The 27,421-nt window shown below is 36.8% G+C and overlaps 1 protein-coding gene across 2 annotated transcripts in view; it reads right to left on the bottom strand.

Annotated features, from left to right (window-relative positions):
* Positions 1 to 5,339: 5,339 nt before the first annotated feature.
* Positions 5,340 to 27,421, bottom strand: part of akt2 (v-akt murine thymoma viral oncogene homolog 2) — a 32,490-nt gene continuing 10,408 nt past the window's right edge. For both annotated transcript variants that reach the window (XM_067389781.1, XM_067389780.1), the window contains exons 2-14: positions 26,155 to 26,310; positions 25,859 to 25,987; positions 24,134 to 24,245; positions 22,696 to 22,843; positions 21,256 to 21,387; positions 21,080 to 21,145; positions 20,916 to 20,984; positions 20,691 to 20,813; positions 20,406 to 20,534; positions 16,560 to 16,774; positions 16,391 to 16,478; positions 14,110 to 14,212; positions 5,340 to 7,713 (exon numbers count right to left, since the gene is read on the bottom strand). In XM_067389781.1, the coding sequence (XP_067245882.1) occupies positions 7,634 to 7,713; positions 14,110 to 14,212; positions 16,391 to 16,478; positions 16,560 to 16,774; positions 20,406 to 20,534; positions 20,691 to 20,813; positions 20,916 to 20,984; positions 21,080 to 21,145; positions 21,256 to 21,387; positions 22,696 to 22,843; positions 24,134 to 24,245; positions 25,859 to 25,987; positions 26,155 to 26,200 (1,440 nt within the window). In that variant the 5' untranslated portion in view covers positions 26,201 to 26,310 and the 3' untranslated portion in view covers positions 5,340 to 7,633. The remainder of the gene's footprint in view (positions 7,714 to 14,109; positions 14,213 to 16,390; positions 16,479 to 16,559; positions 16,775 to 20,405; positions 20,535 to 20,690; positions 20,814 to 20,915; positions 20,985 to 21,079; positions 21,146 to 21,255; positions 21,388 to 22,695; positions 22,844 to 24,133; positions 24,246 to 25,858; positions 25,988 to 26,154; positions 26,311 to 27,421) is intronic.

Here is a 27,421-nt window from a genome sequence, read left to right as displayed (position 1 = left end):
TAAAAGCAGAGAACTTGATTGACCATGGGCCGGTTTCAGAAAGGAGGTTAAGTGAAAACTCTGACTATGTTAACCCTGAAATGAAGTGATGTTTAAAAAGTTAACTCACTCATTCATACTGCAAAAATGCTTTTCATACTAAGTTTTTTTTTTTATCCTATTTCAAGTAAATAAAAAAAAAAAAAATCTTAAATCAAGATGGATTTTCTATATGAGAAAATTATATATGATATTTAGTCTTGTTTCCTGGGGGGATCTAAATTAAGTGCATTTTACTTAAGTAAAATTATCAATATCTGCCAGTGTGGTAATAAAAATAATCTTAATGCAAACGGAAAGTGTTGGAGTGTCTACCCAGGTGAAAAAAAGTGCAGTAAAATACACTTTATTTTAGTACACTTATACACTTCCATAATGTCCAGTGCTCTATTTCCGTGCACTTATTTTGTACTTAATATACTAAAAGCTCTTCTTTAGTACTTCTTAAGATAATCTTAAGAACATCTAAGTGTACTCAACTGTGCTATTTTGAGGCACCATGAATTTGAACTAAAATGTGCTTTTAACATACTATCTCTGTATAGAAAAATGTATTTAGTTACCACTTGTAGTACACTTGAACCCATCTTTCAAACACTTTTAAAAATGGACTTATGATGTATTTCAAATATAAGATTAATATATAATGAATATATACAAAATGTATTTATAATATATTGCCAGGCAGTGCCAGGATTGTGAGTGATTGCTGGAATGTACTCACTCACTTTTTAATATTATTTGTAAATATGTGTACAAATGGTTGGTTTCTTTATTTTATGTTGTACTATTTTTATCAATAGATCTCAGCAACAAAGGAAAAAAAAAACATGTGTGTTGATTTCTCCCTAAGATGGCAAAGTGAAACACAAGTTTCCTTGAAGTGGCTCAGCATGGCCCCACATTGTTTACATAACAAAAGCAACTGTTCACAGCTGATTAAGGATATTAGCCTAAAGACTTCCAGCCCATCGGCTGTCCTGCGGGTTTTATAGGTAGAAAAGCCAAATGGCTGCTCTCTGGGACTTCTAGTGTTAAAAAAAAAAAAAAAAAAAAAAAAACCCTTAAAGTAACTACAAATGAGTGTGTAAACCAAATTGTTCTCACCTTTTTTCCCCTTACCTGTTTGCATCCCTGGTGTTAAGATTATAGGCTATTCTGGTCATCACTGATTTATTTCAAATTAATTTCAGTGACAAAATAAGTTTATAATCCCTTTGAAAATTTTATAAATTGTTCATAAAATGGATCTGATTTATTTTAACTTGCATTTGATCTGATCTGACTAAACTAATAACACACAAATATATATATTTTTTTTTTACTTTTACATTTTTATCAAATACATTGAGGGCACAGATAACGATGTACTAAAAACTGAAGTTTTTCCTTTGCGTTTTTCACATACAGACAACAACGTTGTCAAAACAATCCCCGTTCACACATATCCGTGAAAATGACTAAACACTGTATTATGCTGCCAGGCCAGTAGTTGGCAATGTCACTTTGTAAAGAAAAACTATGCGCCTATAGACTGAACATGTAATACAGATGTGCTTTACATCACCGTTTTCACAAATTTGCTTTTTTGTAGTTTACACGGAGACAATAACGGTATCATTTTCAAAAATGTGCGTTTTCAAAAGTTTGTGTTTTAAAGGGATAGTTCACCCAAAAATGAAAATTTGATGTTTATCAGCTTACCCCCAGTGCATCCAAGATGTAGATGACTTTTTTTTCTTCAGTCGAACGCAAATTATGATTTTTAACTGCAACCGCTGCCGTCTGTCAGTCAAATAATAGCAGTAGATGGGAACTTCAACTATAACAGTAAATAAAACTTGCTTAGACAAATCGAAAAAGACACGAAACGATCGGTTTGTGCGAGAAACCGAACATTATTTATATAATTTTTACCTCTAATACACCACTATGTCCAACTTCGTTCAGCTTCCTGTTAGTGAGGTCAAAAAACGCGTTCTGATGACGGAAGTGATGTCTCGCCCATATACTTCAATGAGCGCGAGACATCACTTCCGTTGTCAGAGCGCGATCAGACCTCACTAGCCGGAAGCTGAACGAAGTTGGACATAGTGGTGTATTAGAGGTAAAAAATTATATAAATACTGTTCAGTTTCTTACACAAACCGATCGTTTCGTGTCTTAGGACATCAATGTGCCGTCACGAGCCGCTGGGTTTAATTTGGATTTGTCTATGGAAGTTTTTTCGACTCTTATTGTTCAAGTTCCCAATCACTGCTATTATTTGACTGACAGATGGCAGTGGTTGCAGTTAAAAATCATAATTTGCGTTCGACTGAAGAAAAAAAGTAATCTACATCTTGGATGCCCTGGGGGTAAGCAGATAAACATCAAATTTTCATTTTTGGGTGAACTATCCCTTTACCCATGTAAATGAATGGTCAAAACACCAAAAAGTTTTTAGTTTTTAGTAGATAACAGTGTCATATAAACAGCCCCTGAGTAATCATCAGAGCAAGCAAACTCTTGAATTTAATAACCTGGAGATCCTCCTTTAGGAGAACAACCTCCACCAAATGTTTCGTCACAGACTTTTGACCAATTTTGAATCCAGTTTCAGTTTACCAGTATTTCTGGGTTGTCTTGATAGCGCAGTCCTAGACTAGGAGACATGCCTTATATTATCTGGCAGCAGTGGCTTCTTTAATGTTGTCCTTTAATGAACACCATTCTTGTTCTGATATGGACACATGAACAAAGACTTCAGAAGTTTGTAGTTATCTGGAGGTCTTTGGGTTGTTTCTCATTTCTATCAGGATTGCCTGCTGTGTTCATTGAGTGATCTTTGCGGGATGTCCTCTCCTAGGGAGACATCCTAATTTTCCACATTTTGAAGACAGGGTATCGTACCATGCATGGATTCTTAAAAAAACGCTTTATATTGCCTTATATGTGTTTTAAGGTCCTGTGAAAGCTTTTGGGATCAAGGCATGGTTCACACTAGCTTTCTCATGAGAAGAACAGATTTGTCAGTAACCAGGCTTTCTTTAAAGTCATACATGAAAGCATTTTTGTTGGTTCAGTTATATGTTTTGGATATAGCCTTTTATTACAAGGACTACTGGAAGCATTTTTGATGAATGCATATAATTACACTATATAAATACCCAGTTTTAGATGTTATTTAATAACTCATGAAGTAATTCACATATTTTGATTCTCGCTCCATGTTTTCTAGTGACATGACATACGCAAGTACAAAATCTGATTTAATGGACCCCTTTGTGAAGATCAGTGATATCAGATCATGGCAGATAATAGGTAATGCCATTGAAATGTGCTCGTCTTCATCCCAAACCTGTATGACACAGAACTTAAAAGATATTTTGAGGAATGTTGGTGGCCACACGGTTTTGGCAACTATTGGCAATATTGGGGGAAAATCCCTGAGAGATCACTGAAACATCGTTTATGTTCCACTAAAGAAAGAAAGTCATATCGGTTTGGAACGACATGACTGAGTAAATGATGAGAGAATATTCATTTTTGAGTGAACTATTAATTTAAGGTTAGAGTTTGGGTAGGGTTAGAGGTTAGTATTTGTTGTGTGGGCATTCATCAGCACCGTGATGGACATGACCAAAGAAATCATTAAAATCATTAAAAAATCTTCATTGTCCAGCACATTATTCAAAGACCCATGTAGGTTACTTAAGATGTACTAACAGTGAATAGATTAAAAAACAATTGAAATTGTGATTCCAGAAGTTTCAAGAACTAAATGTTCTTCAGGGTTCCTATGACCAATTAAAGGGTTAGTTCACCCAAAAATTAAAATTCTGTCATTAATTACTCACCCCTCATGTCGTTTCACACCCATAAGACCTTCGTTCATCTTCGAATTAAGTTATTTTTGACAAAATCTGATGGCTCAGAGAGGCCTGCATTGCCAGCAAGACAATTAACACTTTCAATGCCCAGAAAGCTACTAAAGACATATTTTAATGTAATAAAGTGACGAGAACACTTTACATGTAAAAAAAATAATAAATAAATAAATATAAAATAAAAATAACACGCCCCCCAGTGGTGAACTTGAAATTTCAAAACATTTATGATGTAACGAAGCCTCGTTTACTGAAATCACGCAACATTGGCAGTTGGATACACACTCCGAACCACTGATTCGAACAAAAGATTTGTAAAGCTTTGAAGCTTCATGAAACTGTTTTGAAATCACCCATAACTAGATATTGTTGAATAAAGTTGTTATTTTGTTTTTTGGCACACAAAAAGTATTCTCATCACTTCATAACATTAAGGTTGAACCACTGTAGTCACATGAAGTGTTTTAAATATGTATTTAGTAGCTTTCTGGGCATTGAAAGTGTTAATTGTCTTGCTGGCAATGCAGGCCTCACTGAGCCATCGGATTTCATCAAAAATATCTTAATTTGTGTTCCAAAGATGAACTAAGGTTTTACAGGTGTAGGACAACATGAGGGTGAGTAATTAATGACAGAATTTTCATTTTTGGGTGAACTAACCCTTTATTTTACCATGTGTTCTTCACGATTAAAGGATAACTTTTTTAGACTAATTATTTAGGTACTTATTAATTCCATAAATTTAAAATTACAGGTTTGCAATGAGCATTGAAATCCTACTTTTTAAATAAAAATGACAGTTGTTGATGGCGACAAATTAAAATAACAATGATGGCAGTTTACAGTTTGATATTTTTGCTTTATTTAGCTCATCTTATTTTAAATACTCTAATGCCATTTTACGGCCCCCTAGTGAGGGCCTGTTCCCTGGTTGCGGCCCACTGCACTACAGGAACACCCAGCAGGTATCACTGTTTTATAAAGGGATAGTTCCGGTCCTGGATGCTGATTGGTCAAAAGCAAAAACTATGTGTCCCTGCATTTAATCTTTGTCTAAGAAAGCTTTTTGCAGTGTCATTGGGTGTAAATTAATATCCAGACCACTGCTGAAGTAGACTAAATTATCATGCGGCATTTGTTACTTATCTCTGTTGTGGGACTAATCACCGGCATTCATGATCTCTCGATCATCGTAAAACAATTTTGTACATATTGAGGCATCTTTTATCTCCATGTACAAATGATTCAAATTAATTCTTGTGGGAAAAAAAAAAAAAATGTTTAAAGTATTCAATAAGATGTGTCCTCCATTGAGCTCTCCTTGTACACCCCTGGCAGAAGAACATGGTCTTAAAAACCCTTACTGTCCACTGGGTTAATTTCACACACTGTTGGGTTAGTAAAAAAGGCAGACGTACAGTTTTTGGTAAAAGAATTTACTTGCATGAATGTCCTAATAGCAAAGCATAACCCATAGCACTCTGTAGCAAAAAAAAAAAGGAAAAAATTCAAAAAGTTTGCTGAAATATTTCAAGTTTCCCCAACGTTTGCATCCCCAGCACTAAAAAAAAAAAGCAAACTGAGCATTAATGATGACATTCGTGATTGTTCATCAACATTCAGAACAGAACAGTCGATGGTTAAAGTTGCAAAATAATTCACTTCAAAGCTGATTTGTCCTACAAGTAGGTATATACACACAAGAAAGATGGGTGAAACCACTACAGCAGACCATTTCAGATCTTTGCCCCTCATGTCTCCACCCAAAAGTTTATTTTAAAAACTATATTTGAGCATCATTAATGGTGTGAACGAGAGTGCACAAATGTTATTCATGTCCGGAGCAATGTATTATTTAATGACACAGGCAAATGGCACCATCTAGCGGTCTCTCTCAGTCAAGGCAACAAGGGCTGTTTCAAAACCTAGACGGCACGTTTTGGGCATGATGCGTTTAAGACCCATAGAAGCACTTCAGTTTGAAACCAGTGAGGACCATCCTGTATGAGTAAGTCTATGTAGGAGGGATGATAATATACATCTTGTTTAAACGAGAAGGATCGTCATATCTTAAAGGAGGTTTTTCATTTCCTGTTGCAAATATATACTGTGACTACCTTATTTCACACCCACACATGCAGAAATGAAGCACACACACTCACACAAATGGATGAAACGAACGAACAAACAAAACAAAACAAAAAACCTTTACTATTGTAATATATATTTTATATATATTTTATCAAGACAATTTCATTTCAGGGAGTGGGTGAATGGAACAAAATGACAAAAAAATGATCCAAATAAAATAATGAATAAAACAAAAACAAAAATAGTTTGATGTTCCTTACATGAAGAATCTTTAAAAAGGCAAAAGAAGAAAATAACACCTCACACATCTAAGCGGTGTGTTCTGACAGTTTCTGTCTGGAGAAGCACACCTACGTTACACATCTGGAGATGAAGTTGAACATTTCCTCTCAGACATCCTAACCATTTGTTTCTTACTACACTAATAATAATAAAAAAGGAGAAATGAAAAAAGTGTCAAGGCTGCGACGACAATGGCGTGGCACGCAGGTACACGTTTCCACTGTTTGCTACTTTAAGCAGTCAGTCACGCTGACGCAGTAGCTATTGCAGTTAAATAACAGGACATTTAAATCCTCGTTTTTTTGGTTGTTGTTGCCAGTATGTTTGTCTATAAACTTCAACATCAATGCCTGCAAAACTTTTGAGAGAATGAAAACAACATGATGGAGAGGGTCTACGATACACTGACCTTGGAACATCAAGCCTCTGGGGGCAGCAGATGAACACTGGGAGAAAAAAATAAAAATAAAAAAAGGCCTCACCAGAAAGCCGGTTTCAAGGTTCCCGGTTGGGGAGGAAACCACAACCTCCCTGTTAACACGCTAGAGATGTCTTCCTCTCTCTTCCCTTTAAAGCACAAACATTTTCACATCTATAGTGTGTGAGCCTCCCATACCCCTAACAATCCCACCCCGGTCCTACTACTCAACGTTATGCCCATGTACAAAAATCGAAACAAAAAGACACACAGTTTAAGAAGTAGATTTGAGAACACGCATCCGTCCGTCCGCACACGCACGCACAGCATTCGGTACGCTACCCAGGCAGAGAAACAGCACTATTCCTTTCGGTGTTACCCCATCATCGGTCCTCCCGCTGTAAAAACACTATTGGTAACAGCTAGTTCCAGAAAGAGCACTTGAACAATTGCAGAAATATGGCTTTAAAACTGTAACAATCAGTGGGGAAAAAAAGTCCAAGTGGTTTGACTTCTTTTGTCCCCACAAGATGATTTAGAGCGTGTTCGATATTTGTGTTTTGCCTAGAGGCTTTAGTCCTGTAGTCCAGTGTTTTGAGTGTGAGCATGTGTCCTGAAACCTGCTGGTGCTGAGCTGTGTTTCTCGACAGTACCTGATTGGTTGAGATATATTCAGTGATTGGTGGATTGTGTTGCAGTGTGTAGTGTCAGGCAACGACTGGCTGGATGGAAAGCCAATTGTAAACCAGGACTGACCAGAGGGTACCACCTGTTTGGGATCATTCACAGATGCCGTAGTCCCGCCTAGAACCCGCTTCCTCAGAAGGCTTGGGTTGCTGGTGCACGTGTCCTTGTACGAGTTTGCGTTTGTGTATGTGAGGGGCGTCCGGTTTGCTGGTAAGGGTGAGCGAGTGGGGGGGGAGGGGGGATGTGGTCACTCCCGCACACTGGCCGAGTAGGAGAACTGCGAGAAGTGTGTGCGTGTGTCTGGATCCTCAGCATCAAGACTGTCATCTGCAAACAACGAAGACAAAGACCAAACGGAAAACCGAATCAGTTTATTTTATTCATTGTTATCTATCACTACTATCATCTCTGTCAAAATACATGTTATAGATCTTATTGTGAACAATTTATCCGTGAATGTTTCATTTTTTACAAATTTTTGACCTTGTGATGTTTAACCCAATAAAGCCTAAATGTATGAGGTCTCTATCAACAAGATTGAAACTTGCTGAAAAACGTGTTGTACATAGCCAAAACTAAGCATTTAGAAGATTGATTAAGTTTATACTTTTTTAGCACTTTTCTAGCCTCTTTCACTTCTTTTAGTGCTTGAATGGACAAATACAGACAAAATGATGTCAAAATGCCCTCCTTGGCCAATATCCTAGTAAACACAGTTATGTAAACAGTTGAGAAAGAAAACACTTGTGTAACAGCATATTGGATTGTGCATTCGGTCTTAAAGTGACAGCAGCCTAATGATCTTGCTGATTATTAAAGTTAATCCAAAAACAAAAGACAAAGAAAAAAAAAAATCTCTCGCTGCTCTTGACTAAATTTTTTTAAACTTTAATAAGGATTCATCAAGATTTCAGTTATACAGTGAAAACTATGCAGTGTTATTTTACATTTTATTACTTTCTTCAATTGCTGTACCTAAAAACTTCTGTTAGATCCTATCTGAAAAAACCTGAAAAGCACTGTTTATTAGGGGCCAAGCCCCGAAGGGGCTGTAGCCCCTATTGTAATTGTACGTTTTCCCTTTTATTATTATTATTATTCTTCCTCCCGAATGGGAGTCTATGGCAGCCCTATCAACGGAACATGAGAAAATGATGAAATTTGGCACAGTTGTAGAGATGCTCATGAATAGTGATTGGACCAAATTTGGAGTCTCTAGAACCAACTCTATAGCGCCACCACCAGTTCAAAATTTCAACATTCTAACGGTTTTAACATTTGAACTGTTTGTCATAGAAAAATTAAATTTAGTTCATCTGATTCGTCTCTTCATGCTGATGCTATTCAACTTCTTACATTAAGTCTCCACACATTACAGTAGCGGCCATTTTGAAAAGTACAGTATTTGTTTTTTTCGCTTCTCCTCCAAAATTTGTCCAATTTTGTCCAATCTTTGATCAGATTATCTTTGGACTGAGCCGCACAGAAATGACTGAACAGATTTTTTTTATTCATCTTTGTTCAAAGGTTATGATGTCACGAAGTTAACGAGGTCGACCCGAAATTAGTATAGAGGCTGTATCTCGGCCAAACTTTGAGCAATCGAAACAAAAATTGGTACGCTTCATCAGAACCATGGTCTGAGGGTTTATGCCAAACTTGGGAACAGCGCCACCTACAGGTCATGAGATATGAAAAATGGCTATTTTGGCCAATAACTTTTGAACAGTTTGTCAGAAAATCAAGATCTATGGATTCCCTGTGCCATGCCGAATCCGAGGATATCGAATTCGTCAACATCGGATGAACCACGTGTCCGACATTTTGAATTTTGTCATAAATTGCAATAACTTTTAAACAATTTGACATATCATCACAAAATTTGGTACATATGACCATCAGAGTGTCCTGAAGGTACATGAGAAGTTTCAGCACAGCGCCACCTAGTGTTCCACAGATATAATGATTTTTGCAAAATTGCTTATAACTTTTGAAAACATTATCCAAAATTTGTCTGCTTTATGTCATTTTATTCCCTGGCTTATGCCGATTCCGACAATGTGTCATTTGTCATTTTCCTTAAATGTACCTGTCTGCCATATTGAATTAAATCAAAAACAGTTTTTTCGCTACTCCTCCCACAAATTATGGTCAATTTTGTCCAAAATCAGCTCAGATGATCTTTGGACCGAGCCGCACAGAAATGACTGAACGGATTTTTGATATTCGCTACCATTCCCAAGATATTCATCTCTGAATGTGACCTTGCTTGTGTTTGTTGTCTTATACTAGTTAGCTTAGCACAGTAATTGCTTAGCATGCTAAACTATTGCTATTCTTTCTAATGTGGTCTTCAGTCAACAGGTTAACCAAAACTTAGTTGGCATTAAATAACTTTGCATACTAATATGGTTAACATGCTATGAAGCTTTTTTTTTTTGTGAACTCTTTCTCACACTGAAACCTCTGCTTAGCATACTGATGAACTTGCATGGCTGATTAGCTCAATGTGTTACGCCACGGATCCCAAATGCTCTGCATCGTGGGTTCGAAACTCAGTGTGACACATGCCCAGACCGCATGAGGTACTGTGGCAGGAAAAGATGCAGAACTTGTGTCTGTTCTAGGCATTCTGCCTAAAACTGGTCTAATCTGAAGCTATCACATGCAATTCCTTTATGTCCAAATTCGTAGTTATTCTTCTTCCCCCTGTATGGTAATCAATGAACCATAAGAAGGAAAATTATCAAATTTGGCATGCTTGTAGTGATAGTAATTAAAAGTAATTTGACCAACTTTGGAGTATCTAGGACTAAGTCTATAGCGCCACCACCAGTTCAAATATTCACTTTTGTAAAGGTTATAACTTTTGAACCCTTTGTTCCAGAAAAATGAATGTCAATACAACTGATTCCTCTCTTCATACTGATCACATTCAATATCTTACATTAAGACTCCACCCAGTACAGTAGTGGCCATTTTGAAAAGTACAGTATTCCATTTTTTCACTACTCCTCCTACAATTTTTGTCCAATTTTGTCCAAAATCAGCTCAGGTGATCTTTGGACCGAGCCGCACAGAAATGACTGAATGGATTTTTGATATTCGCTACCATTCCCAAGATATTCATCTCTGAATGTGACCTTGCTTGTGTTTGTTGTCTTATGCTAGTTAGCTTAGCATGCTAATTGCTTAGCATGCTAACCAGTTGTCATTCTCTTTAATGTGGCTCTTCAGCTATCAAGTTAACCATGAGCTTCATTAGCATTAAGTTAGCTTAGCATGCTAATATGGTTAGCATGCTAAGTAATGCTTTTTTGTAAATTCTTTCTTACACTAAAAGTTCTCTTCCACAGATTGTTGAATGTGCATCCTCAAGTAGCTCAATGTGTAAAGCCAGTTACCTGATGAGCTCTGCACCCCAAGGTAGTGGGTTCGAATCCCAGGTGGAACGGTTTTATGAAATAGTGTGTTTTGATTCCTTTACTGCCTCTTGGATTAGAAATAAATGCTTTTTGTTTCATGCTGTGTTCATTTTCATCTAAGCTTATGTACATAAGTTCTGAGTTCATTTTCGCCCGTAATTCTGAACCAGCTGTTTCATGTTTGTTCATTTTCTGCTGTTTTTCCTCTTCCTGCTCTGTATTGCGCTACAGCATGATGAGCTGCAGAATGATCTAAAGTAGTTATTAAATATAACATTCAGTGCAGTTTTATAAAAATTCTTCATTTTGAGTTCATTTTCACATGAACTAATGAACTTCGGCAGGTGTGCCAACATTCACCTGCACAGTGGCGCAATGAGTTGAGAAATGGACATTGGACCCGGAGGTTGTGGGTTCGAATCCCGTGTGGGGTGCCTTTATACAATTGTGTGTAATGAGTCATTTTGATACCTTTTTTATCCAAATAAGCATTGTACTAATCTTTATTCCTCTTGAATGATATACAAGTGTTTTTAGTTCATTCCGTGTTCATTCTCTGAACTTCTATTAATTTTCATTTCATTTCCACCTGTCCTTCTGAACGAGCTGTTTAGCATGTACATTCAATTTCTGCTGTTTTTGCTCTTCCTGCTCCGTATTGCGCTACTGCCCCTTCTGGGGCTTGGCCCCGAATTGCTGCTTGCAGCTATATTTCGATTTGTGTCTGCCCAACTGTATTTTCTTGTGCTATTGCTTATAATTTAGTTATCTGTACTGTAGAAAAGATTGTCAACATTGAGCCCTGCATGTGCCCCAGATTGTGATGTACTAAAATTGCCTCAAATAAAAATAAGTTAACAGCTTTATTTTTTGCATTTCTTTTTTATATTTATTTTTCTTAATGAATGTATGTTTTCTACAACTGGAGTACCTTATTTTTGTTGTTTCCTAATGAGGATTTGCACTAGATTTTACACATTGCACATTTTAGCATAAAGCCTGAAAGACTTCTTGACTGTTGGCATGTCATGAGCTGTGATCAGATTACTGATCTAATGTGTGATGCAATTTCTTTCCTATTATTTATTTTTCTTTATTATTTAAAAAAGTGATCCATAGTGTATTTTGTTGTTGTTGTTGTGGATGTCTTAATTGGGGTACAAGATGTGCAATTTTCAGATAAATGTTCATTTTGGTAGCATTTGCGATTTAATAAAAATGTAAATTGCAGTGTAAATTAGCCACATATCACAATATCTGTATATCAATCGATTTACCCCTGAATCAAATCGCTGAATCGCTGAATTATTTTTTTTTTTTTTTTTAGGTATCAGCAAATATTGTAACTCTGGCTAAGAAAATCGCTATCAAATCATATTATGAGTGTAATTCTGACAGTTCATCACGATAAGTGGTACAACATCACAAAACTTGCATTTTCTGATGTTATTAAAGGTTTTTGAGTAAAAGATCAGATCATTTTTCTGATCAGCAAGGGGAAAAAAATAAGGGGGGGGGGGGTGTATGGGGGGGCAAATGTAGCATTGTAACTTTGTTTCCCCTTTTACCTTTTTTGGTACTTCAACACCACAGCAAAAACTATCTAAAGTAGAAAGTTCAAACATTATTTGGGTGCTTTCACACCTGCCTCATTTAGTTCGGTTGAATCGTACCAGAGTTTGTTTCCCCTTTGGTGCGGTTCGTTTGGGCAGGTGGGAAAGCAGCAATCGCACTCGGGTGCGCACTAAAAGCGGACAAAACAAGCGTACCAAGACCTGCTTGAAGAGGTGGTCTCAGTATGCTTTCAAACGAACTCTGGAGCGGTTCGCTTGAGATGTGAAAGCAATCCGACCCAGTTAACGGACCAACGAACAAAATGACATCATAATTCATAAGGGAAATGTGGAAAAAAAAGCGGTAAAAAGCGGTAGTGTCTGATTCTGTGAGTGAGCACATTATTTACCACAGCTGAAAACCAATGAGCGCCTCTGTTGTGTAATTGCACTTCTCCATGTGAGAATGCTGTCCCGAACCAAGAAGAAAATGCAACATTGTAACAAATTTAGTCCCTGTTTCAGAACAAAACAAGCGATCCATAGGTGTGAAAACACCCTTAAAAGCAAGTGAACAGTCAGTAAAAAAAAAAAAGGGAAAAAAATACACTAAATACAAGCATAGATAAATACAATTTAACAAAGTTACAAATATAGTATTCAGGTACAGACATGTAATAATTAGGCCTAAATGTAAAAACACTATAGTCCTCATATATTTAAAATTATATATTAATCTTTTTTGTTTTTTGTTTAATCTTTGTTTGATTAACATTAATGACAGACAGCAGCAGATATTTCTAGGTTGCTGTCACTTTAAGACCTAATGCACTGATCCAATATAAATGACACACATCCAATTTCTTTCTCAACTGTTTACGTTCACTTAAGACGTAAGTGACTGCGTTTATGAGAATACTTGCTGAAACGTGTGAGTACAGAATTAAGTTCTCTTTCGCCTCTTCTTGCCCTGGAATGGTTTAAAATAGTTTGAATATGTAAATTGGCAAGACAAAATTTGCAAATGATAAACTTTCACTCTATGATGGTTAAGCATTGCAATTAATCCACGAATCACATGCCGTACCATGGGGCCTGGTCCGTATGGATCAAGGGTTAACTACAAACCGTTACAGCCCTAGAGATAATAATGCTATAAGGAGTATTGATATTTATATGCATTTAAGGTAAGTAGTCTGCTATACTGTTATAAAGATCTGATTGATTTACATTACAAACTATCAAAATTTCATCTTAATTTTGACCATATAAATAACAACCGCAACAAATTGCGTATTTCTGCTCAGTTTGTGTCTCTGAATAAAAATTCGGATTCAACAAAAAACTTTATTTTTAAAAGTTTAAGAACAAACTTTTTTTTTTTTTTACTTATTTCATATGTCAAGGTTAATCAAAATGTCATAACTGAAGATCTTCTGACGAAAACAACAGACCCTCTGGTGATGTATGCAGGACTTCCAATCAAATATACCAAGCACCTTTAACCCTCCACATTTGGGTGCAATGCCCATGTCTCAAAGTCCCAAAAAATAACCACCCTACATTTTTTTCTTTTTGATAATCCATTACACATATAATATATGAAATAAAAAAAATATATATATATTTCCCACCACTATTATGGAGTTATTTTCCAAAGATAGACTCTTCCGATGTTAATCGTTTTCTCAGACACACAAAGAGTCGTGACTCCTCAGGCAATGAGGAAGGACTGAGGTACTCACATTGGTCAGGTGGCGTGACAGTAATGGTCTGTGCGGTGAACTCGTCGTCAAAGTAGCGTGTGTCTGTCTCTGAGGTCACTTGGGGCTTGAAGGGTGGGATGAGCTGCAGTAAACATGAGGGTGAGAGGTGAGTCTGAGAAAAAAAAACTCTAGAGAACATTTTGTTTTTCACACGTTTCTCATTATTCACATGCAAATATCAGCATAAATGACTGTTCAATGTTAAATGTCTAATGAACTACAAATAAACTCTTTTGGCTTGACAGTATAATTCTTCTGAACACACTGCAATCAGTCACTCTGATTTGAACACGAACGCAAATGAGATTTAAGAGCATTTGTCAAAAACATTAAAGGCCCCGATATACTTCAAACAAAGTTTTTTTTGTTCTTCGTTTAAGAGTAAAATGAAGTTCGAAATGCGTGACCAGCGATATACTGTAATCGAACATCTGCCTCCGCCCACACTGCTGAGATTGACCGTTAGATGAATATGTAAATACGTGCTGTACACTTTCTTCTCAATAATAAAATAAACAACAAAAATTTGAAAACTGCAAGCATTTTTTATAGAAAGCATAATAAAAGCATCTGATCTTAACAACATTGGTATGTTAGCACGAGCTCTGCAAATTACATTCCAATCATGTCACGTTTATTTATATAGAACTTTATTCAATAGATTGTTTTTTCATGTTTGATACTGTAAAGCTGCTTGCTTTTAATTAGTGTCAGTGCCTCATTTCATCACAAACACAACCTCATTTTGTACTATAAAGCAGCTATCCAGTGTGTTCATGTTTTCACCCGCGGTGATCTTACCTCTCTGAACTCTACAGATGAAATGAGTCATCATATAACAACTGTTCCTCACAAATGAAGGCGGAGCCGAGGCGCACACCTTCTATTACATTATCATCACGGACCAATGGTAGTACGAAGGTGTTTTGCAGCTGGAGCAAACTTTTCCTGAAAGTTCGCTTTGGAAAGCAGTTTCGAATTTCCAAATAACAACAAAACGAACTTCATTTTGGCCTGATTTTGTTCGAAATAACGTCACATTAGTTTGATTACGCTTGAAGTATATCAGGGCCTTAAAGGACCATTCTAACATGCTATTTTTCCATTGTTTATTTATGTAAACGTGCTAGACAAACGTGAATGACCTTTACGCCGGTTTCACACCGCAAGTGTGAGCGAGCGGCGTGTGAACGCAACTACAGCATGAACTGCAGCTGCAGAGATGCGCGAGTATTCACACTAGAAGTGTTTGTACGTCACAGCAGCGGCTCCAAGCTACATGAGAGCATTACAAAGTTATGAAAAAATTTGTTACAAAGACAGCTATGAATTTGTTTTTATAAGTTGGTCATTTATAAACTTGATAGTCTTGTAAGTTTGTTAACATGGGAAGGTGTACAACATTCTCATGTAAACGGAAATAAACGAACAATCAATGAATGAATGAATGAGGTAAGCTTTGTTTACATCATCTGCCAAGTGTACATGTTTACAAGACAGCAAACTCAGCGAAAATAGACCACAAACTCGTGTTTGATTTAGGTATTGCTGCCTATATAGCCTACCTGTCTCTGTAATAAATTAAAAAAAAAGTTTATATATCATATTTTGTGGCTAGTTTACTTTAGTTGTTTTTATAATACACCATACTTTCACCCAAACTGAATAATTAAAAACCAGTTAAATGGGTAAATCTTCTATAAATATTTTTGATTCTTAATTTTCTTACTCAAATTCTTGTTAAAACACACTAGACATGTTTATTCTGTACATTTTGAGCACTTTTTTGTGTGAAATCATATTTATTTTGGTCATCAAAAGTGTACTTTCACTTTAATTGAGCGTTAGCAGCGCAGCACAAATAGACTCCGCGCCGAAACGATCACGGCACTGCTGCTTCTGCTCTGCTCCTGCAACGTGCTGCCACGCAACCTCTGTGTGCGGTGTGAATGGTCTGATCTGTTAACATGGGCGGCGTAAGAAACACGCTCTGCTGACGTGTGTGGTGTGAAACCGGCCTTATGCTCGTATCTTGCATCTTTTGCAGCGTCTCGCACATGACACAGCGTTCTAAAAACGAGCCGCTCAAGTTAAAATCAGTTCAACTTTTAAAAAAAAAGTCTTAAGACCTTGTATTTTCCCCCATTCCATTGCCTACATCTCACGTTTTGTGTTCTGTATTATGCGTGAAGGAGCCCTAACGGTGTATTCTGATTTCATCTGATGAATTGGTTCTCTCACTGTCTTAAAACTCTTTTACCTTCTTTTGAAGGACATCTTGCCAGTTCATGTTATTGAAGAACTTGTGTGTCATCACTTCTTTGGCATCATCAGGACCTCCTCCAAGTCTTCAAAACACCAAATTCGTATTATTAAAACATACGCAAGACTCTCTTCACAACAAAAGTAGAAACAGATGCTCCTCTTACCTCTGTTTGGGGTCTTTCTTGAGCAGGCCGGCTAGCAGGGCCTTAGCCTCTGGCGAGAGGTTTCTGGGAAAACGAATCTCCTCCATTAAAATGAGCTCAAATAGACGCTCGTGGTCCTGGTTATAGAATGGCAGCCGACCACACATCATTTCATACATGACCACTCCCAGACCCCACCAGTCCACTGCACGACCATAATCATTGTCTTCTAATACCTACAGCAAAGAATGTGAAGATTAAAAAGGAAGCAGGAAGATTAAAAAGAAACACCTTCTAGTGTACCCCCCACTTTTCCCCAATAGAAACTTATCTGGAATTATTGCCATAACTTTATTACACAATTTCTGAGAAACAATTTTGCTATGTTTGCACCAAAGCATTCTTATATCCAATCAGCAATAGAGGGCTCATGATGGTGGAGGAGAGAGAGTGAGCAAGCAGGACATTTGTAGAAAGACTGTAGAAAAATAGATGGCTTAGAAATGATCAAACAGTACAAGGGCAGAGAAATATAATTAAAACAAGAAGGTTTATGATCAGGCAAGAGTTAAGACCCGTGTTAACATTGGATAAGTGCTGAAGAGACGTTAGAGAGCAGGTAGGCCTAAAAACAGATGCAGCGGTTTCTTTTTTCTGCTGGATATGTTACTAACATTGGTTTTGCTATGGTTTCACAGAACCAAGATATGTTGTTGTAACATTAGCTATAATAATGGGACAGTCTGATGTGCCAGCTGTTAATCGTTGACTGTTGCGTAGCACGTGTTATTTTAGGGGCGGAGCAGAGAGGGGTGTTTGTTTGGGTGTTGATTTCAAATATTAACATTATTTCTTAGAAATCACTAACTGCACCTTTAACAAGCAGCAAATTACTGTGCCAAATACTAGAAAGATTTTATAAAGGCTGCATAGCAACAATTTTACCTTAACCATTATCTAAATAGCTTATTATGGTTTAAGACCAATAATGAAAGCTTATAAAAGATAACAAACTGATACTTTGTTTATAAAGCATCTTTTTCTGTTAGCCAAGAGCAACTGAAATATTTTAAAATCAACATCAAGCTTTTTTTTTTATAACTATATTAATACAGAGCAATAGCTTCACCATTTGTTTTTTAGTTTCTCGTTACATTGCTTCAAATGAATAATGTTAATGACTCCTTTCCATCTCTTAATATTTAAAAAGATTAAACGTATAACATGCTAAATTTTACATGAAATGATACTTGCATAACTGAGCCTCAACACATTTTGAGTTTAACCATTTAACTAGTTACTAGAAGAAATGCCTCAGAGCAAAATATTTTCTTAACTTGATCTAGTACTTCTTGACATGTATTGTGTAATATTGTGAAGATGCCTTTTAGCTTCTGCTCTCCTTTCAATGTGGTGAAGTTCAAAACATCCAAACAACAAAATAATTTCCTACTTTAAAAGGCACAGTATGCAAGTTTTAGAGCTAGTGGTCGCTAATTCAAACAATAACAAAAGGCGTAGCTTGACGATGCCTTGAATGAGCGTGGAATCATGGAAGTTGTTGTCTTCACCTCCACAGGTGATGGAAAGCAAGCCAGCAGGACTCAATCAGAAATCATGTTTATGGATGAGCTTATGTATTAGTTTCATAAACAGTACTGTGGTATGAAGCTGGGCGGAGCTGAAAGCCTGAGACATTTTACGTTGCTGAGTTTATTATGCTTATATGATGCAGTCGGCCGCTGCCGCTCCTTTCATTTTGTTGTTTATGTTTATAATGATTAGAGTTACGTTTAACACCTGCCTCCCTTTAATGCTACGTTTTATCACTTAAATTCACCTAATTTTTTATATTTCATTCTAAAGAAATAGCCACAAGTGCTTGATTACTACTCACACAGGTCACTTTATTTGACAAATTAAAATTGTGGGGTAATGCAACACTGTTTTACTTGGTCAAAACAATCTAAAAATACAAAAAATACATTTGAACGTGTTGAAAGTTATGTTATAACATTGTGTTATAAACATAATGTTACATTAACTTGCGCTAGCTTAGCTGAGACACTTGTTGCACACTTCAGTAAACTAGACTGATATTAAAATATCATGACTTGTGTTGCTAAATAGCATGCAAATCCTTTTTAAAATATATTGTATGACGGAGAGAATGCTGTATTACTGTTACTACAAATACAGCTCTTTCTGATTATGCCGTGTTAGCCACTTGACAAAAAATGTGGTGTCTGGGGCATGGTACCTACATGTTATTCACGGTAAATCAAGTAATCAAAAGATTCAAACAATAAGACTAACCATGTTAACAATGATTAGTTTTCTGTCGATAAAGATATCCAAATAGATTCTCACCTGTCTAATAAAACACATAATATATTAAAGCGTCTTTGGTGTTTCCATGGTTTCTACGGAAGTAAAGGAAAGTACGGAAATCAAGGGTAACGTGGACATGGCGTCATTGAAAGGTGATGTAATGATACGGGCCGTTACACTGGTTAAAATAGCTGATTTCTCTGGATTTAAACATTGTTGTAAACATTTGGGATAATGTAAATACACAAGTCAACAAAATATATAACATTGTTCTAGTGGGTTTTGGATATTTTAATCATATTTAAGTCTTACATATTTTGCCTTTAAAACACAAAATTTTATTATCATGGGTCAAAAATAAGCAATTGACCATATGCACAGTTACTTAAGCCAGCTTGGGCATTTCTTGTGAACTGTTAGCTGTTCATTCTGTACTTGCTGTACAGCGACATAAAACCATTAATGGTTGATTTTTTTTAATGTTATAATTATATTTTAATGCAGTTATCACACTTACCTAATTTGCCAATTAAAAAAACGTTTTATTGATTGAAACAAAGACGAAGGTATTGGGTACGTTTGAATAAGAAATGCTGTGTCTGTAATTAGACACGCACACACAGCATTTTTCCAGCACTTCAAATGTTAATTTTAATGTGATGACTACAAACATTATTTGTTCATTCTTCTGGGATTGTCTCCATATGTAAAAACCAAACATTTTAAGATGTAAGAAATCCAACATTTGATAGAAAACACTTATTTAAAAATTAGAGACTAATGGACTAGGTGCACAAGATGGTGCCAGTGAGCTGCGGCGGTGCACATGGTTACTTCTGCTCATGCCCTTCTGGTCTTAGCGACGCTTGCATTTGGTGCAAGAAGAAACTTTAATATGAAACTTGGCTAGATATATATAATTATAACATTATAAAATCACTAGGTTTAAAAAATACATTTTGTCCAGGTGAAGTATGAAGTACTCACAAAATCTCATGAAAAACAATAACTTGTGAATGAATTACACAGAAAGTGAGCTCTGTGCCTTCCCTTTGTAAGAAGCTGTCAGTCAGTGCAGCGCAAGCTCAATGATTTCGGCACACTTGTGAAAACTCACATTTTATTCAATGAATCTAACTAAAGTCCACAATACATTTTTAATTGCTGACACTTTTTTCACACAAAAGTGTAAAAAATGATGGTTGAATTGAGTTAAGCCGAAGAGGACGTCTTTATTTATTTAATTATAAGTCGTCTTACGTTTGAATAACTAAATTAATGCTAGGTCTGACTATTTAAGTGACTATATTCTGATTATTATATATTACACTATTGATGCTCAACACACCAGCAAGTGACATTTCACGGGAATTTTTCCAGCTGGCTTATATTATTGCAGAAGTTCTAAAGAACGCTCTGTGCATATAGTCAATTCTGAGATGAGCCTGATTTAGAGTTTTTCCACTTTAATCTGGTACTAAACTATGATCTATAAATCAGTTGAGTAAACATGTTAATGGAGTGAGTTGGCAGTACCTCAGGAGCAAGGTACTCTGGGGTCCCACAGAATGTCTTCATGGTGGCCTCATTAGTAATGCCCTCTTTACACAGACCAAAGTCTGTGATTTTAATGTGACCATCTTTATCCAGCATTAGATTCTCCAGCTGTAGAGAGAAAGGCAATTCAAACAGAATTAGGAAATCTGTCATTTGTTGTAAAAAAGGAATTGTGGCCTATGACACAATTACATGACATACTTTTCAAACACAATTCATAAACTATTTTCTCAATAATTACACAGCACATTAAAAGGAGAAAACCTTTAGGTCCCTGTAGACGACATCTTTAGAGTGCAGATACTCCAATGCTGAAACAATTTCAGCCCCATAGAAACGAGCTCTATCCTCCGTAAACACACGCTCTCGAGACAAGTGGAAGAACAGCTGGAAACATGTAAAAAGGAGACAAAACAGAATTTTAAAAGAGACAGAATAGTGAAGGCTTTTCTAGTTTGTTTTTGTAAGGAGCGAGAGGATGTGACAAACCTCGCCTCCATTTGCGTACTCCATGACGAAACACAGGCGATCTCGTGTCTGGAAGGCGTATTTTAGTGTCTGTACTCAGAAAGATTGAAAAATGTGAATTAACAATTCTAAAACCAAGATAATGGTGCAATAAACCAAAACAACACCAACAGAGATGGACATACTGTAAGGAAGGGGTGCCGTGTGTTCTGCAACACTCTGCTTTCTGTGATTGTGTGTGCGACCTCGTCCTGAAATAGACAAAAATAAATAAATAAATTAAACAAAAAGATATGCCACCATGAAACAATGAAACAAACCATACAGGAGAATTTTAAATTTTGATTTGTGTGGTGCCCACCTTAGCAATGATGACCTCTTTGCGTAGGATCTTCATGGCGTAGTACATCCCAGTAGCCTTTTCCCTTACTAGAATCACCTTTCCAAAAGTGCCTTTACCCAGCAGCTTTAAGTAGTCAAAGTCACTCATTGTCTGAGGAAGAAAAAAATCCAGTTGAAAAGTTTGTATATGAATTAATTCTACTCAGTCATAAAACCTCAATAGAACAATTACAGTGATGCAGATCTGAATGATGTCATAAAAAAACAGTGCAATTTTATGAAAAACAAACTGAAAAAGTGCCCCATTATGCTTTTTCGGATATTACCTTTCACACAATGTGTAATATAGCCGTTTATGAAAATAAAAAGTTCTGCAAAATTTCAAGGATTAAAGCGCATGATTTATTTGGTAAAAGTATTTCCATCGTAGTTTATGTGCATGTTTTCGTGTTGCATAAAAAAATATATATCCTACTCATTTGAGCACATAAGTTTATGCGTATTCCGCCTTCAAACACTGTAGTTGTAGCTGAGGCCTGGAGGAGTTTGGTTTGTTTTGTCGACATGTCGAGATGACGCTGTTTTCTGCACTGCAAATCCACTTTGCACGCACTTCCAAAGGATGACGAGTCACACTCGAATTGATACGGTAAAAATCGACACCATCGTTACGGTTCGCATTACTGTGTGTACAATTGCTAAGGAAGCCTACGGAGCTGAAATTCAGATATGGTAATGAGTGTTTCGTTTCCGACACACGCTGTATCCTATAGACCAATCACAACAGACTGGGCCATCTGACCAATCAGAGAAGTATAGGCTCCTGGAAAGCATATGGATCCTAGATTGAATCATTTTAGACACTGTGAGAAAAGAAGTGATCCTGCAATGTATACATTATGGTATACTGGATGCATGTAAACTGCAGGAAACCTCCAAAACAAAAATAGGACCCTTTAAAATAGCATAAAAAAGGCACTTTAAAACTTTTTTCCTTTAATTTACAATAAAAAAACTATTATTATTATTATTATTATTAATATAAATTTACAAAATAAATACATTTAAATAGCAAACTTGCAATCACACAATTGAATTGTTTTGTACAATATCACTTACAATTATGACAGAATTCACCTAGTCATCACCACAAAATAAACCATTACAGCATGGTCTCATAACACAGAACACAGAGGTCTCATAATACTGGAGGTTTGTTTTTTTATGTCGTATATTACATGGCTACTACATGATGATATCTGGATATGAAATATTAATACAAGATGAAATTCTATTATTTGAGAAGAGAGAGTGCAAGGTGACACAAGAGACATGAAATTAGCACAGCTATGCAAGAAACTGGTTTCTTGGGACAGCAGTCAAATGAGGCGGTTTCTGAAAGTGAATCATGTTACCCTAACAACCAGAATGTGGCTACACATTGAGGCAAGGCACTCACAACTTTGGTGCGGGATTTTGCGATCGCAGCCTCCATTCCCTCCAGACTGTTGTCTCCAGGGGAGCCAAAGTTGATGTCCATTGGCTCCTCCTCTTCCCGGGACTTGAGCCCATTGGCCACAGCCTGGATGGCACGTATCCACTCCTCTCTGCATAGACATCAAGATGAAATCATATAAGTCATTAGTCATTTATTTAATCTAAGTAGCAAAGGAGGTTAGGGTTCCTCTTGTTATTTTGTGTGATCCTACGCTGATCTCATGTACGTGATTACCATCCCTTGGTAGAATTTTGAGTCACAAAATGACCTAAACACAATTCCTGTTTCCACTGAAATGTTTATGGCTCATTATAAGCAACAGACAGTGAGTAATAACCTGTTTTGATTGGCAAAAATGTGGTTAATACAACTATATCTCCTCTCCCAGTAAATGCCAAATAGTAGGGCTGCCCACGACTAAAGATTTTTCTCGTAGCCTAGCAGTCGTTCATTTTAAGCAATTAGTCAACTAATCACACGTTTATTAATAAACCATATAAATTATAATAATGAGCCTTTAATGCCTACATAGCCTAATCAGCGTTCAAGCGGACACAGCTTGCCACAGCGCACCGACAGAAGTAATGATTATGAATGCATCGGGAAAAAGAGCAAAGAGACTGTTTTAACATTTTAATAATTGATAAACTAGTGTTTTATGTATTTTTGGCTGCAGTGATGATGTTGATGATGATGACTCGTCATCTCCACAGTAGTTGACGCACCTATATGCACGTTTCAAACGGATTACATAACCTGAGAATATTTGTTTTCCATTTGAATTGGTTAATTTAAAAGTAGACATTTTGCTTTCTATGGGTATATTTTTCGTGTCTGTGTGGCAAGTTTACATGGAGTTTCAGCTCTTTTTTTGGGCGCACAAGCTCACAGAGAGAGAAAGCGCACCCTGCTTGCTTTCATTATTTTACAAAAGCACAATGTTTTGTTGTTATTGTGAATGCACAAATAAAAGTAGACTCTTTACAGATTCAAATGATGTTTTACCAAAAAATGACAGTATTTTAAGATCAAGTGATTGCACCCGTGCCTCCATGTTAGTCGTCATGCAGTAAGCGCGCTACTCTTCAGCTTGCACATTCCACACAAACACTTGAATAGCCCACATTTTTCTAGGTTAACGTTAAAGTAAGCGGCCATGTAAAGTTGCTACTACTTACATGTTTCATATGATAAGCCATATTTGAGGTCGATGAATGATAGGTGTGCATTTGGATGTCCCACTTCCAGTGGATTTTGGTCGACTAAGCCTCTTCTCGTCGACTATTAGGGGGCAGCCCTACCATTTAGCATCTCAATCTTAAGCTTTCTCTCTCTTCCACTCATTCATTCATCCACAACAAAGACACAGATTCCAGCAGGACTCTCCATCTCATCTCACCTTTCAGCATTGCTATCCACGTGGAAGGTGCGCTCAATAACAGTGGTCCACTGCAAGCAGCGGATGACAAACGTGTTCGGCCGAGGTCGTTCAGTCTTCATCAGCTGACACTCTGCAAAGTATATCGGTTTTAAAAAGCTTGATTTTGGATTTAAATGTCTTGAATGGGTCAAAGTTGAACATATATTAAACTTATATTACTTATATTAAAGGTGAACTGTGATTTGTTCTGTGCCCCTTGTTGTCTTGATTGGGTGGTTCTTTTTGACTGAATACTCTGATTTCCAGGTTTAAACACATCAGACCATTCAACATTGATTGAAAATAATAATAATAACAACAATTATAAAGTCATTTTTTTCATGAATTCTTTCATTTTTGGTCAAATTGTAGTTAACAGTTTCAGTTTTCATACTTTCTAAGTCTATTTTCAAAAAGGTATTATTGAACACCGACACCATTTGCTATTGGTCGGACAAACGAATAAAGTTTTTGCCATAATTTACCACTATTCTTTAAAGTCACCATGAAATCAAAATTGACCATTCTTATTTTTTTAATGTAAATTTTTTATGTTATTAAATTATTTGTGCACATTATTTATTTATTTATTTTTTATTCACGTGGCCTCATATTCTTTAATCAAAATAACTGCCCCCCCCCCCCCTCTCTTTTTTGACGATATGTTTACTGGCGTGAGAGCGGGACAACCTGCCACTCACACAAGATCACAGCAATAGCAAAAAAACAATGAGCCAATCAATTCCTGATGAACAAAATGAAGTCCCAACTATGGTTTCAAGCCAACTTTAAGTGCTAGAAGTGATATAAAACTTAAAATAAGCAGAAAACAATGCATGCAACAGTGCTTCCCACACATAGACTTTACTTGGGCTTGTGATTCTCAAACAATGAAAAGCGCAGATTTATGCCAAGCGATTGATAATGAACTCAAGTTGATGAATTATTACAATATCTACTTTATGGCCTTTATATAAAATGTTTTAGATTATTGTAAAAATCTGAAGGATCAGCCTGCAATAGTACAGACATTTTTAAAATAAGAGTCCCAGTGAATTTCGGGCTTGTTTATAATTAAAAGTCACACGCCAAGTTTTTTCTTTTGGGCATTATTGGTATTTTGGTTACACTATAAATTGTTTTTAATTTGATTTCCATTTAATTCATAGTAAATTATTGTAGTTTCCCCCACAGAAAGAAAAGACTAAGAACATTATTTGGCACATATATTATTCATTTTATAAATTTTACTAGTAAAATGTGTCCCATTCACTGAGAGAAAATGTGAACCATTTAAATGCTGTAATTTTGCATAATTTACAATGCATAATAATGCATAATATTAGTATGTAATTAAATGTAATATGTTATTTAATTAAAATTCATTTCAATAAATAAAAATACTGTTAAAAATTACACATTGTTTGTTTGTCACATGTAGTAGACCACTTTTGTGCCATGGGTAATAGGAAGATTTCTCACCCGGCTACCACCACAAGTATATTTCAAACCTGTGGGAAGCACTGATGCAATATTGGCAGATATAAATCAATTCATGAAACAGAAATTTAAAAAAAAAAAAACTGCCTTAGCAAAAGTTTCTGTAAACGATAATCCTTAAGTGATAAACAAACTGAGGGAGACATATTTTAGAGTACTACACGATCTGGTGTGCATGGAGACAGACAGCAGACTGTGGCAGACCTGCAACTGAAAAGTTGTTAAGAGGTGGTTGATTGTGGTCTGACGTCTCAGGCTTCTCCTTATAGCCGATGAAAGAGCCATCACTCTTTAGGATGAAATACCGGGGCCTCCAAGTCTTAATATATTCACCTGCAGACAGGAGGAAGAAGAGATGAAAGTAGAATGAAGTAGATGAAAGAAAGAAAGTAGATGGCAGGAGGATAAAAGCGAAAATACAGAGACAAACAAATCGGTGTTTACCATCAAAAAATATGATATGGACTGCTCTAATGAATGAGTGAGTATGCAGTACTCACCTCTCTTGTGGAGCCAGCCCTCTCTGACAATGCTGACCTCGTTCATGCTGGGTTAGGGGTACGTGGGGCGTAGGGCAGGGTGGCAGGGAGGTTGGGGGAGGGGGAGCGTTGAGTCTCGGGTCAGGCAGACGTTCAGTACCACAGAGCCAGACTCACCTGGAATCAAGAAAAATAAACTAATGTCAACCACAAAGCACAACACAGGAAGCACCACAGACTAAGAAGTTCTGCATTTCTATTGCTTATAACCAACCCTCTATAACGCGAATAAATCACTAAAACCATTTTTTTTGTAATTAGCCCATGGCTAGTAAATTTCGTAGTCTGTGATTGAGTTAAGGGGGTCGCACACCGGACGAGATGCTCGGCGCCGCACAGCGTCGCGTCTTTGACAACTCACAGGTATCGCACACCGGCCGCGCACATTTTATACGCGCAAGCTCAATTTTGACTCGACTCCTGATAGAAGAGCTGCACAATGGGAGTGTTTTACGTCAACAGGGAAACGTTACATGCCTATGCTTTAATATTTCGCACTGAGGTTAGTGTACATGGAAAAATGGCACAACAAAGCAAAAGGAAAGAAAATGCTACGTTTATTATACATTTTTAGACTTTACTCAAGCTGTTAAACTAAGAATGTGAAACTGATGTATCTTGCAGCACAGGTTGAAGTCAGTATGTACATTAACGACGATTTGAGAGAAATATAATATACATTTAACGTAAAACAATGTACATGGCGCTCTGTGGCGCGGCAGGATTTTAAACAACTTCCTGAGTCGTTGCTGGGCGCCGCGGACAGGCGCCGAATGTCGCCGTCGGTGTGCGTACTCTCATAGAAAATGCGTTCGAATTTTAAAGACGTGGCGCGACGCCGAGCTACGCGTCCGGTGTGCGACCCCCTTTAGAGGCAAAACAAAAGTTTAGCACAGATATAATTTCATTGCCTGCTGAGCTTTACGCATTGTCACTTTCTCTCACAGACACACTCAACTTGAGAGAAAGACAAAAGTTTACATCTTAGATCTAAATGCAGGGCAAGACGACACAAAATATAAAATCACGCTCGTCTGACAGAAAGCCCAGGATGCGAATACTGAATTGAGCTCTTTCACGTCTTGCACTTAAACTGACAATTTCATACAAAATTATGTCAAAATGTTCATCTTGGCTTGTATCTTAGTAAAGAGTCGGTTATCTTAGGTGAACAGCAGCCTAATATTCCTGGTGCTGTGTTTTTACTCACTGATCTTTACTGAACTTT

This window comes from Chanodichthys erythropterus, chromosome 7 (assembly GCF_024489055.1).
Source record: "Chanodichthys erythropterus isolate Z2021 chromosome 7, ASM2448905v1, whole genome shotgun sequence".
Lineage (NCBI taxonomy): Eukaryota > Metazoa > Chordata > Actinopteri > Cypriniformes > Xenocyprididae > Chanodichthys > Chanodichthys erythropterus.
This window is presented reverse-complemented; position numbering and strand designations above follow the sequence as displayed.